This window comes from Podarcis raffonei, chromosome 14, assembly GCF_027172205.1.
Source record: "Podarcis raffonei isolate rPodRaf1 chromosome 14, rPodRaf1.pri, whole genome shotgun sequence".
NCBI classification, from domain to species: Eukaryota; Metazoa; Chordata; class Lepidosauria; order Squamata; family Lacertidae; genus Podarcis; species Podarcis raffonei.
Window position 1 is genome coordinate 15,524,598 of NC_070615.1, and position 20,047 is coordinate 15,544,644.

The following is a 20,047-nucleotide window of genomic DNA, read 5'->3' on the forward strand; positions in this document are numbered from 1 at the left end:
AGTCCTTCCTTCATGGAGTAAAATAAAAGTGGAACAGTGCAGATCCGATGTATGGTTGATTTTCTATGAATTTATAACAGAAGCGTAGCGTATGTAGTGTGTGTGTGTGTGTGTGTGAAGTTTGTACAAACTGAATGATTGGGGGGGGGGGGTTTCCTGCGACATGCAATAGGACTTTCTTGCCTTCTTTGCAGAAGTATAATTTAGCAGTAAAGTGCTCCTTGTCTGCTGTGGCCAGCAGTCTTGAGACAATGAGCAGGACCATAATATCACTTTCTGCCGGATCCTTTTCAGCTGGAGACTCCAGAATTTGAACACAGAATACCCTATGTGGAAAAGTAAATGCTCTACCAAGCGAGCAACAGATCTTCTTTTCTTTTGCACAGATTGCCTCTTGGAGCTTTAACCAACCTGCTGCCCGCTAGATGCTTTTGAACTACAATTCCCACCAGCCCTGGCCTGGCTGGGACTGATAGGAATTACATCCCCAAGCATGTGGACAGTACCAGGGTGGTGCAGGCTGTGCTCTTGGATGGACAAACCACAGAACACATTCCTGCGGACGGCTAATGTCAATGGTTCTTTTGTTACCCATATCACATGCTTTATAACACACACACAAACAGTTCGAAATTGTATCTTTTGAAAAAGAAGCTTGCCTATTTTTTGAGAATCTCAACAGTGTAGCAGATTAAGTGCTCAGGAATGCCTTTGTTTTGCTTAGATTGTGAGCTGTTGGTCCCCCTATCGCTTGGCCTGCACAGTGGAAGTGATCAGCCAGAAACGGAGGTTTCTCGCCTTGAAGTATATCTTTAAGACGCCCTTTTGGCTTCTGGGTGGAGCACAGCTGCCACCCGGAGGCAGTAAAACGGGAGAAGAATGTCATGTTACTGCAGCTGTGAGCGCTTGTTCTAATTGATGCCTTTGGCTCTGTAATCAGACTCTGTTGTGAAGCTCCTTCCAGTAATTTCTGTATGGTGTGCCTGGATAGGCTAGAATCATGAGTGTGGTGGTGGGGGGAATAAATCAGATAATTAAGGGCATGTGTTAGCCCTAAGCACCTCCCTCCACTTGATCTAGTCTCCTATGCCAGGGGGTGAGGAATTCCACTTTAACTCCACATTGGGTGTAAATGGATCATCCAGTCACGCCAATGCTGTGATACAGCCAAATTACTGTATTTTTCCATTTATAAGACGCCCCCGTGTATAAGGACCCCCCCTATTTTTGGGGACTCAGATTCAAGAAAATGGGGAGAGATGGCCCAGAGTATAAGACACCTCCTAATTTTTGACATTATTTTTAGGGGGGAAACCTAGTCTTGTACATGGAAAAATATGGTACATGAATCAAAGCACATCCTTTGAAATGTGCACTTATCTGTATTTCCCAATGCTGTTCTCCAGCCAAGTAATACATATATAAATGCATATACTACTAAGGTATAGTGTGCATTAAAATGCATACATTAGTGAAAATAATTTACCGAAATGCGGTTAGCTCAGTTGGTTAGAGCATAGTGGGGATAACGCCAAGGTCACGGGTTTGCTATACCTGTACGGGTGCAGGTAAATTGGTCCCATGCTAGAGCATGAGATTCTTAATCCTGGGGACATGGTTCGAACCCCACATTGGGCAAAAGATTCCTGCATTGCAGGGGGTTAGACTAGATGACCCATGGGGTCCCATCTTTTTTTTCTAAAATTTTTTATTCATTTTATAACACAAATAAACAATACAAACAGAAATACAAACATTCCAAACAAATTCTTGTCTTATCCTTATTTTTTCTAAACATTGTTAAGTGAGCTTCCCCAAGCCCCCCCTATCTGATTTTCATTTTACCTCATCTTTAGCAGTTTCATATATCATAATTTTAAACCATTTTTTATCACATTTACATGGGGTCCCTTCTAACACTGTGATTGCATCATTCTACCACTCTATCATTATATTAGGGGGAATTGCTCTGGGATGATGTGTATATTAAACAAAGTTGCGTGCAATCAAGAGAAGTAAGCACTCAAAAGTTAATTGAATTTCAAGACAGGTTTAAAATAAAAATGTTGGAAACTGAAAATGTGGAGAATTGGAGAGAGGGGGAAATGGGGAAATGAAACTGATAGGTTTCCCCATTCCTAATGGCTACCAGCCATGATGGCTTTCTCCATTCTGAGAGATGGCATACCTGTGGGTACCAGTCATTTGGGAACAGCAGCAGACAGAGCAGTTGCCCTCCTGCCCTTCTTGTGGACTTTGCATAGGCAAAAATGACTGACAGATGGGCCTCTGCTCTGACCCACTGCACTCTCCAATATTTAAAGGGGACTCCTGATTTTGACAGGATTTGTGTGGCGTCTCCTACATTTTTTCTAGCCTTATGTGCAGCTTTTGTTTCATGCTATATAAGTGTTTTTCTTTTTTTCTGCAGCTATTCAGTGAAAAAATCAGCGGAGTGGAAGGAACAAAACTCGATGAAGATTTCCATGAGATGGAACGGGTAAGACAAGCCTAACCAAATGCTTAAAGATTGTTGCTAATCACATGCCCTTGGTTCCAGATGATAAAGTAAGGTTTCTCTACCTTCCTTCCCTTCCAGTCTAGAGTCTACACTCCCAACATGGCTGTACCGCATGAGTATTCAGATCACATGAACCTGTTCTAGGTCCAATTTATATTTTTATGTATGAGTTAGATGTGTATGTTGTTCTTTTTCCTTCAGGTTGCTCAGGGTGACAAAAGTGGATCTTTATAATTTTTCCCTCACAACAAGGTAGGATGAAATAGATAATTGACTCGAGTGCAGATCCTCGCTCGTGAATTAGTGCTATTCACTTCCATTGCACCATATCAGTATAGTAACATAAACTAGCCATGTTATAAGGAAAATAACTACGGAGTGTGGGGTGAGATTATAGAAAGAAGCAAATATTGTTTACCTGAAACGAAAGCCTACCATTCGAACAACTAGGCATTCTTACCAGCTCTACTATTGGATGCAGGGGGCGCTAAACCACTCAGCCTCTTGGGCTTGCTGATCGGAAGGTTGGTAGTTCGAATCCCCACAACAGAGTGAGTCCCTGTCGCTCTGTCCCAGCTCCTGCTAACCTAGCTGTTCGAAAGCACGCCAGTGCAAGTAGATAAATAGGTACCGCTGTGGCAGGAAGGTAAACAGCATTTCTGTGCGCTATGGCTTCCGTCACGGTGTCCTGTTGCACCAGAAGTGGTTTAGTCCTGCTGGCCACATGAACCAGAAAGCTGTCTGTGGACAAACACCGGCTCCCTCAGCCTGAAAGCGAGATGTGCGCCGCAACCCCATAGTTGCCTTTGACTGGACTTAAATGTCCAGGAGTCCTTTACTTTTTACCTTTACTACTGTCACCCACTTGTCCCAGTTTTACTTTGTTCTGAGATGTGGAACCTGTGACCCTCCTACATTGCTGGACTACAACTCCCATCTTCCTAAACGATTGGCCTTGATGGTTGGGACTGATGGGAGTTGTCTTCCAACAGCATCTGGAAGGCCAGAGATTCTCCATCTCTGACTTAGTTGACCGGGTGCCTTCTCTGGTTATTTCCACAGAACGCGTAGGCTTTTATGGTGCATCTAAAAAGAGTGATAACAGGCATTTTGATGAAATTTTCCTTAAAAGCCTTGCTATGTTTGTCTTGCAGAAGATTGACATCACCAACAAAGCTGTGGCAGAACTCCTGTCAAAGTCCACTGAATATCTGCAACCTAATCCAGGTAAATGGAGATGATTCCAATAGCCTCTTCCAGGTGTTTCACTGCAAACCCAGGTCATCAGATCTGCTCCAAGCAGGCCTAGCTTGGCTTCTGGGCACAACGACCAATTATGGCTGGATGCTTTTGCACCATGAAATTTCGGATCCACCTACCTGCCAGTAGCTCCTCTAAAAGGGAAATCCTGTTCAGTTCCGTTTTGTTCTGTCACTTCTGTGCAGACACACCGTGCAATTTTTCCTTCTCTGGTGCCGTCCATTGCATGGGGATGATGCTAGTCCATCTTATCTCCATGGATTCTCTTTCCTACCCGCAGAATCCAAACACTGGATGTCATGCTTCCATCAGGAGTTATACAGGTCATAATCAACACACTCTGGTCTGCTATGGTGAGAGTCTGTATACAAGCGGATGGCAGAGTTTGAAGGTTCTGCAACAAAAGAATCCAATGCAACAGCTGATTCTTGTAGTGCAGTCAATTGCATAACAACCTTTAGCGATGTACTGCCGTAACTCAGAAGTCAAACAGAATCTGTTCGACTTCCGAAACGTTCGACTTCCAAAGCGCGGCTTCTGATTGGCTGCAGAAAGCTCCAAAAGGAAGCTTCCAAAAGAACGTTTGAAAAACGGAACACTCACTTCCGGTTTTCAATCGTTCAGGAGCTGGAACGTTTCACTCTCAAGGCATTCGGAAGCCTTGTACTTGTGTTTTCCCTTATGAAAAAATGTTCTACCAGTGCAACAAATATATCACTAAATGACTTTTAAACTTAATAATTCATGTAGGTAGCCGTGTCAGTCTGACGTAGCTGAAATAAAAATAAAAATAAATAAAATTTTGTCCAGTAGCATCTTATAGACCATCTTATAAGTTTGTTCTGGTATAAGCTATCTGAAGAAGTGTGCATGCACATGAAAGCTTATACCACAACAAATGTAGTTGGTCTATAAGGTGCTACTGGACAATTTTTTATTATTATTTATTTTTATTTTAACTTAACATTATTTATTATTATTATTACTATTTTTATTAGAATTTATATACCGCCTTATACCTGGAGGTCTCAGGGTGGTTCACAGAGCAAAATAAAAATAAAAAACCACAATATATATAATGAAAATAAAAACAGCAACCCAATAGCACCCCCCCCCCCAAAAGAAAGAACCATATTTTATAAGGGCATAGGATGTCATTCAAATCAACCCAAGGCCTGGTTAAAAGGGAAAGTTTTTGCCTGGTGCCTAAAAGTGTATAATGAAGGTGCCAGGTGAACTTACCTGGGAAGAGCATTCCACAGATGGGGAGCCACTGCAGAGAAGGCCCCGTTCTCGTGTTGCCACCCTCTGGACCTCTAAAGGAGGAGGCACAATACAATGTATACAGTACTTAGAGTCCAGTGTATGTAGATCTGGGTCAATATAATCAGCTGGAATCCTGGGGGGGGGGGGCTGCCAGGGCCCCTGTCACCCCAGCAGAACCCATAGCGTTTAGTCTTCCTTTGGCTAATGTTATGAATCCCCACATTTTAGCAAATGTGTAGCTGCTACTGTGATGTTAGTGTCAATGTTCAAATGCTGGTGTTCTGTGCTGGGGTGGGGGAGCTGTGGCCCTCCAAATGTCGATGGACTACAACTCCCATCGTCCATTCCCATTGGTCAAGCTGGTTGGGGTTGATAGGACTTGGAGTCCAGCAACATCCCCATCCCTATTTTATGCTGTTTTAATCATTTGGGATTTTGTGTTTGTAAATTGCCTTGTGACAGAAAATGCCCTGAAAGATAGGATAAACATCTATAAAACGCCAGGCAAAGTAATTGTCATGTAGAGAGTCTGAGAAATTACATGGTGTTGAAGTAGACTCAGTAGCTTTATTTGTGAAGACTTTTTTCCATTGACACTTCTCTTTAAAATAGTTTGGGGGTGAATTTATTTATTTATTGTCTGCACAGTCGGAACTGGTGCAGTTTTGCACTCTGGCCTTTTTTGTGAATTAAAGATACAGTCATGTGAAAGTCAAGGTTATGTTCGCAAGAACCGTGCTTCCGTTTTGTCAAGAGTTTTCCGCACGAAATTGCTGTTTTCAGAATGAACAGCCACGGAATCGTTATAAACATTGCCTGTTTGTGACATTACCCTGTAAAAACCGATCTAGAAACTCCCCTCTAGATCGGAAATCTGTACCATTCTTGACATATACCAATATCTTTGTGAATATGTAATATCTCTGTGAAATGAGACATAGTATGCACTGAGAAATGAAGGATTTCTTTCTCATTGGTTCCAGCACACACTGCTTATCTGTCCACCCAGATACTTTTCTTTCTTTTCTTTTCTTTTCTTTTCTTTTCTTTTCTTTTCTTTTCTTTTCTTTTCTTTTCTTTTCTTTTCCATAACTGACCAAGTGCATTTTCAGAGGAAGCTGGGGGGGGGGCAGGATTACTCATCAGCTGAACTTTTACTGTCGCAGTTTGAGAACAAATAACATTCATAGCAGGGTCTGTTAAAACCTCTTTTTGCTACAGATGGTTTGCTGGGAAAGGTCTGCTTTGGTGAACAGAGCTTTATCCTACATATTTGGCCCACACGAAAACACCCACTGACCTCAATGAAATTTGGAATAATAAGAATACTTAGCATTGGAGTGGGGCTGTAACTATCCCTGGGATGTATAGTCAGGGCCGTCTTAAGCATATCTGGCGCCGTGGTGCAAAGATCCTTCTGGCGGCGGCGGCGCCCGTTTCCCAGAATTGTTGACCTTTCCCCAAGCCTCTGTGGGGATCGCTCTCCTCCCGCGGGGGCTTGGGACGCAAGCTGCACGTCTGCCAGCCATATGGTTGATGGGGCATAGCTGGTGGGCGTGCAGGGAAAGGGGAGGCCACTGGCAAAGCCGCGCAGCTCCCCCACTCGCTGGGGCGCCCCTGAGAGGCCAGCGCCCTGGCGCAACATGCCAGTAAGCCCAATAGGAAAGATGGCTCTGTGTATAGTTAAAAGGTTTGGGTAGCAGATGGTGGGAGAGAGATCTCCCGAGAACCACAGCCTGTTAACCAATACTAGAATAATACAAGCCAGCCACCTCTGCTCCTTGTGTTGCACTTCCCCTAGGTAATTCTTAGAGAAGAAAATTTCCACGTAATTCTCAGTCTTTAGAACCATGGTTTTGCACTCTCCTGCAGGATATAGTTCCAGCTAAAAGAACAGTAACCTGTAAACTAGAGGAGATGGACTTGCAGCAGAAAATGGTCTTGGGCAATGGTACCTGCTCACCTCTAAACCTTGGTTTATTACCCCTCTTAAGGCTCCCAAACTATTTGAATTCCTTAACTTCTTCAGCTCATAGATATGCCTTTGTAAAGGCAAGATTCAACACCTTCCCATCGAACGTGCTGAGAAATAGATTCTCCAATGGACAGATATCGCTCTTATGTGATTGTAATTGTGGGGCACCGGAATTGTTGCATCACATAATTTTTGATTGTGCTTTTCACTCATCGGCCAGGAGCAAGTTTCTTGCTCAATATCTAAAGGGAATTGCCGATGATACGAATGAAGCCAAACTGAGATATCTATTAAATGATGATGACCCCCTAAGATCACTCATGGTTGCCAGATTCTTGATCAGCGTCCTATCCCTAAAGAAGAGAAACGGACTCCTGTGCGGCTCGGATAATCTTTTTAAACTATGATCTATGTTTTAGGATGTAATTAGGTGATTTCACCATTGATGTCTTCTACTAATTTATGAGTGGAGGGCGATGTTTATGTTCCAAATTTATTGTAATGTATGATGTTGGTCTTTTGTTTTTGTTTTGCTTTGGTTCTTGTCTGTTTTTTGTAAGTCTTGGCGGTTTTAAATTTGGAGGTTTAAGGACATTATGTTGGTATGGGAAACTGTCGTGTGATGGGCCAATGGCCGTAATAAAGATCAATACAATACAATACACTCTCCTGCTTTTGATCCCCAGAACCTGGCATTAAGAGGCATAATATTCCTATAAAAGAGTACAGCATTGTTGCCCTAGTAACAATATTCTTATAATGTAAGGCAGTATTATTTGAAGAGGTGTAGGGGTCCAGGACTAAAGACTCAGTACTATTTCTGCAGCAGGGTCCCAGCTTTCAGCTGGGGGGTAGGGTGTTATTGGGTTATTGTTTATATTTTGATTACATACTTGGTTTTATTTTCTGATTTTATCCTGTGAACCGCCCTGAGACCTGCGCGTATAGGGCGGTATCTAAGTTCAAATGTTAATAATGAAATAATAATAATAATTTAATAATAATAAACCTAGAGCCACCCAATCAGCATGAAAGGAGAGGGTTGTTCTTGTTGTTTCTTCTACCAAGAAGTCATTTCATCCTTTGATTGAATCCAATCAGAGTGAAAAGAGGGTGAGTCAGCCAATATCAGGGACTGGTCAGAGCAGGAATGGTGGAGGGTGTCTCCCCAGCCTGACCCTTCCAGTTCAGTATTACAACAGGGGTTTGAGGGACGTCACAGCTCAGAGGAAGATGAGGGGGATAGTTGGGAAATAATGGGAGAGGAGGAGGAGGCAGGGCCAGAGCAGCAGCTGGCTGACACGTTATCACTAGAAAGCATTCCAGACCTGTCAGGAAACTGCCATCGGAGCCTAGGGTGGAGGTAAGGCTCCCTGACGATGCAGGAGAAGGAACCAGCAGGGAGAGAGAGAGCGCTTCCTTGGAGGAAGGAAATAGGAGGGACACCAGGAAGAAAGAGGAGGCTGCGGAGGGAGGGCTCCGAGACTCTTCCACAGAGAGCAGCAGGGAGAGCCCAGGACCTCCGTTGGGCACGCCCACTCTGCGCAGGAGACTTCCGCGCAGAGAGGCTAGGCGGAGACTTGGAGTGAAGGAATTTTTATGTTGGAAGAAGTTCAGAAAACGCCCACTAACGGATTCTGCCAGTGACTGACACAGCCATGGAGAAAGGGCTGTCCAGCCAGAGAAAGGTTTATCCAGGCAACGCTGCCTAGAGCTGCAGCACCCTTTACGCACAAGCAACCCCAATTCCCTTTACAAGACCCATCATCTCCCAGAACCTGGCGAGCCTTAAAAGTAGGAGAGGAAAGAGCTCAGAAGCAAAGGGCCCTAAGTGCCACCCGTAGAAGAGATGACGAATGAGGAAGTGGCAGAGAAAGGGAGTGGAGGTTGACTCGGGACAACGCCATTATTCCAAGAGCCTGCATTCCCAAGCCTCTCTCTGTAAATATTGAATAAAGAGCAGATGGTAAGGACTTTTCCTTCTCTTATCCGTTCCTGGCAACTTGCCGTGGGGGTTGGTTCCTCTGCCGCCTGACAGCCACTGAGGATTGGCTCCTAGGGTCAGTTTGGAGGAGGGCAAATGTTGTCCCTATTTTCAAAAAGGGGAAAAGAGAGGACCCAAATAATTACCGCCCAGTCAGTCTGACATCAATACCAGGGAAGATTCTGGAGCAGATCATTAAGCAAACAGTCTGTGAGCACCTAGAAAGGAATGCTGTGATCACCAATAGTCAGCATGGATTTCTGAAAAATAAGTCATGTCAGACTAACCTGATCTCATTTTTTGACAGAATTACAAGCCTGGTAGATGAAGGGAACGCAGTGGATGTAGCCTACCTTGATTTCAGCAAGGCATTTGACAAGGTGCCCCATGATATTCTTGTAAAGAAGCTGGTAAAATGCGGTCTTGACTATGCTACCACTCAGTGGATTTGTAACTGGCTGACTGACCGAACCCAAAGGGTGCTCATCAATGGTTCCTCTTCATCCTGAAGAAGAGTGACTAGTGGGGTGCCACAGGGTTCTGTCTTGGGCCCGGTCTTATTCAACATCTTTAACAACGACTTGGATGATGGACTCAAGGGCATCCTGATCAAATTTGCAGATGACACCAAACTGGGAGGGGTGGCTAACACCCCATAGGACAGGATCACACTTCAAAACGACCTTGACGGATTAGAGAACTGGGCCAAAACAAACAAGATGAATTTTAACAGGGAGAAATGTAAAGTATTGCACTTGGGCAAAAAAAATGAGAGGCACAAATACAAGATGGGTGACACCTGGCTTGAGAGCAGTACATGTGAAAAGGATCTAGGAGTCTTGGTGGACCACAAACTTGACATGAGCCAACAGTGTGACGCGGCAGCTAAAAAAGCCAATGCAATTCTGGGCTGCATCAATAGGAGTATAGCATCTAGATCAAGGGAAGTAATAGTGCCACTGTATTCTGCTCTGGTCAGACCTCACCTGGAGTACTGTGTCCAGTTCTGGGCACCACAGTTCAAGAAGGACACTGACAAACTGGAATGTGTCCAGAGGAGGGCAACCAAAATGGTCAAAGGCCTGGAAATGATGCCTTATGAGGAACGGCTAAGGGAGCTGGGCATGTTTAGCCTGGAGAAGAGGAGGTTAAGGGGTGATATGATAGCCATGTTCAAATATATAAAAGGATGTCACATAAAGGAGGGAGAAAGGTTGTTTTCTGCTGCTCCAGAGAAGCGGACACGGAGCAATGGATCCAAACTACAAGAAAGAAGATTCCACCTAAACATTAGGAAGAACTTCCTGACAGTAAGAGCTGTTTGACAGTGGAATTTGCTGCCAAGGAGTGTGGTGCAGTCTCCTTCTTTGGAGGTCTTTAAGCAGAGGCTTGACAACCATATGTCAGGAGTGCTCTGATGGTGTTTCCTGCTTGGCAGGGGGTTGGACTCGATGGCCCTTGTGGTCTCTTCCAACTCTATGATTCTATGGATAAGGTGCATGGGAAGAGCACTGAAGAGTTGTTCTGCATGTTCCAAAGCTAAACGTTTTGGAACACTGGAAACACATAGTGCTCCCGTTTCAAGAGAATGGTGTGCAAGTTCTGTTATGTCCAGTGGAATGTCAAGGAAAACACACCTTAATCACTCCAAATCATTTGCTTCTGTACATGCGCATAAAATAGTCGATCTAGCTGGAAAGCAACACGTGGCAATTGGCATTAGTCATTGCAATGCACATCTCATTACAGCCATACCTCATGTTACGTTTGCTTCATGTTATGTCTTTTCAAGTTGCATCCCGCAGCGACCCAGAAGTACCGGAAAGGGTTACTTCCAGGTTTTGCCGCTTGTGCAAGCGCTAAATCGCACTGCGCACCTGCGCAGATACAGTGCTTCAGGTTGCGGGCTTTTCAGGTTGCGAACAGGCCTCCAGAACGGATCCTGTTCACAACCAGAGGTACCACTGAATTACGGTGATGGTATAAGATGGCTGTACAATCTTAGAAGGTGGTGTGGCTGTGGCTATCATGAAGGAACCCTACACTTCTGAATTTGCCACACTTCCGATTGTTTACCCCAGTACGTGGGGATAATAAGCACATATGTCTTTCTTCAAATGGATATTTAGGTATTCCTTTTATGCCTCACCAATGTCTCTGAGGTGGTTATTGTTGTTTTAAGCCTACAGAGCTAAGCTGGGAATGCTGAATACCGTGTCCAAGATACGAGGGCAAGTGAAAGCCACAGGGTACCCTCAGACAGAAGGGCTGCTTGGAGAGTGTATGCTTCGATATGGGAGAGAACTTGGAGAGGACTCCGCATTTGGTGAGCTTCTGCAGCTATGTGGCTTCTGTGGCCTGTTCACATGGCATGTGGTTGTGGTGGGGAAGACAGGCCCTGCCCCATGGAGCTTACAGTGGAGGAGGTAATAGAGGGAGGAGAGGCAAGGCTGAGACAGAATGAACGTGAGAGAGTAGATACATTTCATGTATTTGCCATACTAAAGACGGTCCTCTAAAAGTGCAAAATCTCTGACTGGCAGAAGATGTAATTTGGCCTGTGAGGTGGTTTTCTCCAAACCACACCCACCTATTTTTCTAGAGAAAGAGGTGCCAGAACTCACCATATTCAGTGGCGGAGGAACCCTCTCCGGCACCTGGGGCAGCGCAGCCCCTATGGACTGTGCATGTGCGGCTTCCCTTGTGTGCGCACTTTGTACGGAATGCCACACATGTGCAGTCTGTACGGGCTGCCGCTTGCACAGCGACGCTTGTGCGCATGTGTGGCAACCCGTACAAGCAGCATTCCATACGGACTGTTCATGTGCAGCAGCCCATACGGACGCTGTGTGAGAGGGAGCCTGTACGGACAGTGCGTGAGAGCGGCAGCCATACAGACTGCGGGCACCCTCGGCCGCTCTACAGCTGGGGGGAGGTATGGGCCATCTTGTCACCCCTCTCAGAGTGGCACCCCGGGCATACTGCCCCCTCCGCCCCCTTCCTCCTCCCCTGACCATGTTCTCTTATAATGGCAATGGTGCCCACCTGAGAGGTGCCAGAACTGAGCTCTGCTGAGGGCTGAAAAAAAGCCCTGCCTATGGCTTTCTAAAAACAGAAGGTGGCCCCACCCCCAAAAAAAGGTAAGTGGGGGGCTTGGATTGTGAGCTGTTCCTGCCTACAACACGAGGACAGGGGAAAATACAGGGGATTGAAAAGCTGTTCATATTTATGAGAACGGAGGGTGACAATGTAGCATATGGTTTTAATACCTAGATTGTTAGGGTTTTGCCCTCTTCTACAGCACATATGGTACTAATTTGATTTAATGAGTGTTGCTTTTTCCCTACAAGGCACTGCCCTAATCGATTCGGGGGAGAGCATGAAGCTGATGGGTGAAGTGAAAGACTCTCTGGACATCAATGTCAAGCAAAACTTCATCGATCCTCTTCAGCTGTTGCAAGACAAGGATTTAAAAGAGATTGGGGTGAGTTTATTTCTGGCTTGCACATTTTGCCTTTTCAAATGTGCCAGGAGGTGTGGCGCATTAATCCCTTGAGAAATTTCACAAAGTGTCTCCGAACTTTTACCGTGAGCATCTCAAATTCTGCTGTAGCACTTTTTGGTTTGGAGCAATGGGAACATCTCCCCCCTCTGAGCCTTAGCGGGGCTTCTCTGTCCACAGCAGCTAATCATCCCTGTTCTCCCCCTCCCAACCATTGTAAAATATTAGCAATCCCTTCACCCCTCTCTTCGCACAAGCAAGTAAACAAACCAGGAAGTCTTCCGATAGCTATCGTTTCCTGGTTTGGGTAAAATGGGAAACCATGGTTAGCAGCTTTGGGGAAAGCTAGGTTATTAGCAGCTAATTTCCTTTACAGGCTCATTTACACTTCCGCTTTCCTTGCTGCTTTCCCCCAGGAAAACCCACTGTTTACTGCTGAATGGGAGCAAATGTCAATCGGGTTTTCTCCGGGTTCAAGTTTTCTCTGATTCAGCACTAAAGAGCAAGTTTTCCAGGGGAAAGGCAAAACTGATTGGATGCATGCTTTCTAGACACAGGATAAGGAAAAGTGTGAATGAGGCCTGTTTCTCCCCCTCCCATCCATTGAGAAAATTAGCTGCTGAAGGAGAGATAAAATAGCTGTAGAGAAACCAGATAGAACCAGGGTTTGCTTTTCTCCCTGCTAAGCCTCTCTAGTTTCCTCTGTTCCTCTTTGTAACTGATGGCGGTTGGCATCCAACACGCTCTGGAGGACCACGGTTCCCCCCCCCCCAGCTTTTCATATTCAAATGCAACCATGGTTTAGCATAATGTCTCTCGTGTTAACCATGGTTTGTCATTATCTCTCTTGTGTTAACTACCACTGCAGTCAGAATAATAATAAAAAATTCAGAACTTGACTGAAAGCCAGGATGCAAAGTGAAACCATATTTTGGCAGTCTCTTGCTTCTCATTCGGGGAGTCTAAAGGTCCGTCCCCCCCCCATTGAGTGAAGTGTCCTGCATGAAAGGATTTATTGCTGTGTAGTATTTGGAGTGTTCACAGATGCTGGGTTTCTTTGGTTAAGGGGTGTTTGTTTTTTGGCTGACATCCCACGTGACTTTCTCTAAGTGCATAAATCAACATAATATCGTCTTTAACCGAAACATGCTTGCAAAACGTCATTTGGGGCTCCTTGCCATTTGGATTCTTAGCAATTGGATATCTTTTTGTTTGGATTTTTGTTTTGAACACAGCACCACCTGAAGAAACTAGAAGGCCGGCGTTTAGATTACGATTACAAAAAGAAGCGTCTAGGGAAGATACCAGATGAGGAGGTTAAGCAAGCTGTGGAAAAGTTCGAAGAATCCAAAGAACTGGCAGAGAGGAGCATGTTCAACTTTTTAGAAAATGATGTAAGACCCTCTTGCTGATTTTAAGGTCTTTGAGAGTGCAAGGACTAATTTGGTGTGTTTGTGTGCATTCCATGTGGTTGCAGTGTCCTAACTACTAATGTGTGTGTGTGTACAATCAAAGTAGGATGCGGGTGGCGCTGTGGTTTAACCACTGAGCCTCTTGGGCTTGCTGATAGGAAGGTTGATGGTTCGAATCCCCACAACGGGGTGAGCTCCCATTGCTCTGTCCCAGCTCCTGCCAACCTAGCAGTTCAAAAGCACACCAGTGCGAGTAGATAAATAGGTACCACTGCAACGGGAAGGTAAACAGTGTTTCCGTGTGCTCTGGCTTCCATCACTGTGTCCCATTGCGCCAGAAGCAATTTAGTCCTGCTGGCCACATGACCCGGAAAGCTGTCTGTGGACAAATGCCAGCTCCCTTGGCCTGAAAGCAAGCTGAGCGCCACAACCCCATTGTCACCTTTGACTGTACTTAACCATCCAGGGATCATTTAGCTTTACCTTTACCTTTTACAATCAAGGTTTTTTACCCATACAGTCACAAACTCTATACAAAAGAGATGTGTAAACAGTGACGCAAAAGCGGGCGCGTATTATCTTGATCTTGATGTTTACAATCCCAGAGCACATAATGAAAAACAACTATAGTACCAGACTCATTCAGTGCTCTGCTATAATACATTCTCCTGATCCATAATTGTTATAGAGAAGGTTTCGTTTATAGTTTGTTTGTTTGTTTGTTTGTTTGTTTGGTATATTTGTATCTTGCCTTTACTCCTAGAGGAACCCAAGGCCTGCAAATGTCAAAATAGTAAACCAACAGCTAATAACATTTTATCAAACCATTTGGTTGCCATTAGATACAGTGGTACCTCAGGTTACATACACTTCAGGTTACATACACTTCAGGTTACATATGCTTCAGGTTACACACTCCGCTATCCCAGAAATAGTGCTTCAGGTTAAGAACTTTGCTTCAGGATGTGAATAGAAATTGTGCTCTGGTGGCGCGGCAGCAGCAGGAGGCCCCATTAGCTAAAGTAGTGCTTCAGGTTAAGAACAGTTTCAGGTTAAGAACGGACCTCCGGGACGAATTAAGTACTTAACCCGAGGTACCACTGTATGAGGTTTAGTGTGATAATTTTCCTGGTTATAATGCTAGCTAGCACTTCTGTCCTGATTTCTGGCATTCCTTTTACACTGCATTACCTGTTGTGTTATGGCACCGTGGCACGGCACATTTAAATCGGCGCCATACCGCTTTAACACTCATGGCTTTGCGCAAAGAATTCTGGGAATTGTAGTCTGCTGAGAGTTGTTAGGAGACTCCTGTTTCTCCCTCACATAGCTATAATTTTCTGAGTGATTAAACAGCCAGCGCCTCTTCCCAAGGGACTCTGGGAACTGTAGTTCTCTGAGGGGAATAGTTGTCTCCTAACAACTCCCAGCCCCTGTTTACAGTGGTATGGTACCACTTTTAATATATTGTGCAGATGGGGCCTAAATGGTGTGGATGTGACCATTCTTTCAAAATTCCAAATGCACCCAAGAATCCAAAAAAGTCTGGCAATCCCTGTCCTACATTGTAGTAGAGAGGAAACGGTAGGCCTTTGCCTGCCCCTGTCTGTTTCTTTAAAATCATCTATGCTTTATGTTGACGGCTAATGGCAGCTTTAAAACAGAGAGACAAACAGCTGTGTTTTTGTTCTTTGTATTGCTTTAGAAAGGCTGCCACCTGCTGAGAAAAGTGAGGATTATCACAGAGTTCCCCATGTGTTGTTTACTAAGAAACAATTTCTGGGTTTCTCTGGTAAGACACACCGCATCCTGAGAGCTCCATCCTTTCCACTGACAGGAGCACTAATAAGATGCCTTATGCTGAATCTGACTCTTGGTTCCCCAAGCTCAGGTTTGTCTACACCTGGGATGGCGAACCTCAGGCCTCGGGACCAAATGTGGCCCCCAGGTCCCTCATTCTGGCCCCAGGAACTCTCCCCAGGCTACACCCCCTTTCAGCTCTGCTTTGCATCTGCCTTGAGTATTATGACCTGTCTGGAGTGGGTCCTTGGACTCTGATGATGCTTCTGGCTTGCCTTGATGGAATTGGTTTCATGTATGCGATGTTTTCAACTGCTTTTATTTGTGTATAATGGTTTTTAATTACGCAACTGTTTTAACTTTTTACATGTGACTGCTTTGTGTATGTTGCTTCATTGCAAATCACTTCAGGATGTCTCGTGGGAAGAGGTTCATAAATGCAGTAAATAATATTAATATGCAGTAAATAATATTAATTAGTGATGTATGGAAGTGAGAGCTGGACCATAAAGAAGGCTGATTGCCGAAGAATTGATGCTTTTGAATTATGGTGCTGGAGGAGACTCTTGAGAGTCCCATGGACTGCAAGAAGATCAGACCTATGCATTCTGAAGGAAATCAGCCCTGAGTGCTCACTCAAAGGACAGATCCTGAAGCTGAGGCTCCAATACTTTGAGAAGAGAAGACTCCCTAGAAAAGACCCTGATGTTGGGAAAGATGGAGGCCACAAGGAGAAGGGAACGACAGAGGACAAGATGGTTGGACGGTGTTCTCAAAGCTACCAGCATGAGTTTGACCAAACTGCGGGAGGCAGTGGAAGACAGGAGTGCCTGGTGTGCTCTGGTCCATGGGATCACGAAGAGTCGGACACGACTAAACAACAACAACAAATAATATTAATATTAATGCTTCCAAAGAAAAGAACCAGTGTGGAGGCACATTGTGGCAACCTTTTTTTACCATCAATCTCACTCTCTTTCCTACTTTCAGCAGTTCTTACTCCTTGTGCCATCCCTTTCTTTCCTTGCGCCCTCCCTTTCTTTCCTTGCGCCCTCCCTTTCTTTCCTTGCGCCCTCCCTTTCTTTCCTTGCGCCCTCCCTTTCTCTAGGCCAGCTTGGCACCCTCCAGATTTCTTTGTACAATAACTGTGCTGGCTAAGGCTGATGGGAGTTGTCCCAAGCATCTGGAGGGCACCGGGTTGGCAAAGGCTGCTCTAGGGTCTTCTAAACAATAATGGCTGCTGGATGCCCCTTTTTCCTGGTCATGCAATGCAAGCCCCTGTTTGTGTATTCAGATTTGGGAACATCGTGCAAAGCCCCTTATATAAATTCCCTTTCCATTGCCTCCTTTTCAGATAGAGCAAGTGAGCCAGTTGCTAGTTTTTGTAGAAGCTGCAGTAGAGTATCATAAGCAGTCTACAGAGATTCTAGAGGATTTGCAGAGCAAGCTACAAAACAGGTAAGAATTACTCTAGGTTACCTCTGGTTCATCTTAAAACCAGGAATGGGGAGCCTTTCGTCCTCTGTAGGTTGTTGGACTACACGCCCATCAGTCTTGACAGGGATGGAAGGGACGGTCCATTTCAGTTCTCTTGATTCCTCCTTTTCCCCATCTTCAATCCAGTTCTTCACATTTCTGCGGCAATTTGAGATCTTTAATCCTTCAAGAAAATTCTTTCCTTGCCACTTCCTCCTAATCAACACATTTATATATGCCACATTGCCTAATGTACACGTTTTCCCAAGCCATTTCTCCTAAATGCATTTTTGTATGTTAGATTTACTAATATATTCGTTTTTATGCACACTTTCCCTAATACAGTCATACCTTGGTTGTCAAACACCTTGGTACTCAGATGTTTTGGCTCCTGAATGCCGCAAATCGGGAAGTGAGTATTCTGGTTTGCGAATGTTTTTTGGAAGCCAAACGTCTGACACGACTTCCACGGCTTCCGATTGAGTACAGGAAGCTCCTGCAGCCAATCGGAAGCCGCGCCTTGGTTTTTGAACCATTCTAGGAGATGAACAGACTCCCAGAATGGATTAAGTTCAACAACCAAGGTACCACTGTATATGCATTCTTGTGAGTGTTTTGGTAGGTGAACTGCATCTTAAAATTCAAATAATTGAGATTCTCAAAGGGTGGCGGTGCTTCAGTTCCCATATTGTTTCAGAAAGTACAAATCTGATAAATTTTGCTTTGGATGCGAACTAAATTGAATCCACACCCCATCCCTAGTCTTGACTACTAGACCTGCTTACTATTGGGGCTGATGGGATGCATATTCATCAACATCTGGCAAGCCAAAGATCCCCCACCCCTGCTTCAAACACTTCCAGCTGTGGCTCTCTGCATCTTCCAGGGTCATAGAGTTTTGACCCTTGACTTCTCTGTTTGCAGGATAAACATAGCGTCAAGTCGTCCAAGACGTGAATTCAGGCCAAAGCCGGTGATAAGGGCACCTCTTGAAATAAGCAACGGTCAGCAGCACAATGGGATTTCATTCAGTCCATCGATAAAATCCACAGGTGAGCATGCATTTGTGAAACTGACAACCCTCAAAACTAAGTTTGGAGCTCCTCATGTGTAGCAGATGAAAACTTGCTAAATGACTTCATTCTGGGCTAAGGTATAAATTGCCTTCATTCCCGTTTCTAATGACCTACATAGACAGTCCGCCTGCAGTAACATTTACTGTATTTTTCGCTCTATAGGACACACTGGACCATAGGAGGGGGAGAACAGGGGGAAAAAATCTCCCCCTCTCTGCTCAGTGCCCCTTCAGCGAAGCGGCAGGAGAAACGGATCCCCTTGCATTTCTCCTCCCGCTTCGCTGAAGGGGCGCTGCGCAGAGAGGGAAAACTGTGCAGCGCCTCTCCAGCGAAGCGAAGCCTGGAAAGCAAGAAGGATTGGTGTGCACCGACCCCTCTCACTCTCCAGGCTTCAGGCGGCTATCCTCAAGCCTTTGGAGCGCAGCAGGAACTCCTGCTGCGCTCTGAAGGCTTGCGGACAGTTGCCTGAAGCCCCCGGAGTGCAGCGGGAGTTCCCGCTGCGCTCCGGGGACTTCAGGCTGCTTCAGCGAAAGCAACGCGAAGCCTCCGGAGCGCGGGGTGGGGAGCTCTTCCTCTGTGCTTTGGAGGCTTTGCGTTGCGATCGCTGAAGCCAAGGAGCCTGCATTCACTCCATAAGACGCACACACATTTCCCCTTAATTTTTGAAGGGGGAAAAGTGCGTCTTATAGAGCGAAAAATACAGGTATCTACTAAATTTGCTCCTTGTCCCCCTCCTGATAATGTACATATATGCCCCACATTATCACTTAGGAACCGACATGCTCTGGTTGTAGGGGCAGACCCACACAATACATTTAAAGCAAATCCAACACATATGACTCCCCCCCTCCCAGAGAACCCTGGGAACTGTAGTTTCTCCATCAAGGGGCTACATTTCCCAGCACCCTTCACAAACTACAGTTCCCTGGATTCTTTGGGCGAGTCAACTTCTTTAAATATGCGTTGGATATGTTTAAAATGTATGGTGTGGATATGCCCTAAAAGTTTCCTCCTTGTATTAAAGAGCACTTCTTTCTCCCCACCCACCGTGAGCTCCATTCGTCCAACCATTGTGCACCAATGGAGGAAGAGCTGTAACTCAGTGTTAAGGTACCTGTCTCAAATAGCAAAGGTCCTTGGTTCAATCCCTGTCATCTCCAGATACGTAAGAGCAGAAGAGGATCAGGCCAGTGGCCCATGTAGTCCAGAAGCCTGTTCATACAGTGGCCAACAACATGTCTCTGGCAGGATTCAAGTACAAGAGTTCTCTCCCTTCCTGTGTTTTCCAGCTACTGTTATTCGGAAGCATTGGTGCCTCTAACTGTGGAGGCAGATTGTAGCTTTCATGGCTAGTAGCCACCATCAGTCCTCTACAATTGTGTTGTTGTTGTTATTATTATCATCATCATCTTCATCTTCATCATCATCATCATTATCAGATCCCAGGGTGGTGTACAACGTTAAAAACACATTACAGTGGTACCTCAGGTTAAGTACTTAATTCGTTCTGGAGGTCTGTTCTTAACCTGAAACTGTTCTTAACCTGAAGCACCACTTTAGCTAATGGAGCCTTCTGCCACCGCGCCGCCGGAACACGATTTCTGTTCTTATCCTGAAGCAAAGTTCTTAACCTGAAGCACTATTTCTGGGTTAGCGGAGTCTGTAACCTGAAGCGTATGTAACCTGAAGGGTATGTAACCTGAGGCACCACTGTACAGAATACCCAGTGCTATTTTTCTAGAAAAAGAGGTGCCAAAACTCACCATGAACACCTT

At 45.2% G+C, this 20,047-nt stretch overlaps 1 protein-coding gene across 2 annotated transcripts in view; it reads left to right on the forward strand.

The window, feature by feature from the left end:
* SH3GL3 (SH3 domain containing GRB2 like 3, endophilin A3) overlaps positions 1 to 20,047 on the forward strand; it is a 47,340-nt gene that overhangs the window by 24,930 nt on the left and 2,363 nt on the right. Inside the window, exons 1-8 of one of the 2 annotated variants that reach the window (XM_053365551.1) lie at positions 2,426 to 2,500; positions 2,600 to 2,665; positions 3,676 to 3,748; positions 11,189 to 11,332; positions 12,357 to 12,490; positions 13,744 to 13,902; positions 17,075 to 17,178; positions 18,121 to 18,248. In XM_053365551.1, the coding sequence (XP_053221526.1) occupies positions 11,209 to 11,332; positions 12,357 to 12,490; positions 13,744 to 13,902; positions 17,075 to 17,178; positions 18,121 to 18,248 (649 nt within the window). In that variant the 5' untranslated portion in view covers positions 2,426 to 2,500; positions 2,600 to 2,665; positions 3,676 to 3,748; positions 11,189 to 11,208. Of the gene's footprint in view, positions 1 to 2,425; positions 2,501 to 2,599; positions 2,666 to 3,675; positions 3,749 to 11,188; positions 11,333 to 12,356; positions 12,491 to 13,743; positions 13,903 to 17,074; positions 17,179 to 18,120; positions 18,249 to 20,047 lie in introns of those variants that run through there. The other variant, XM_053365550.1, reaches the window with a different exon arrangement.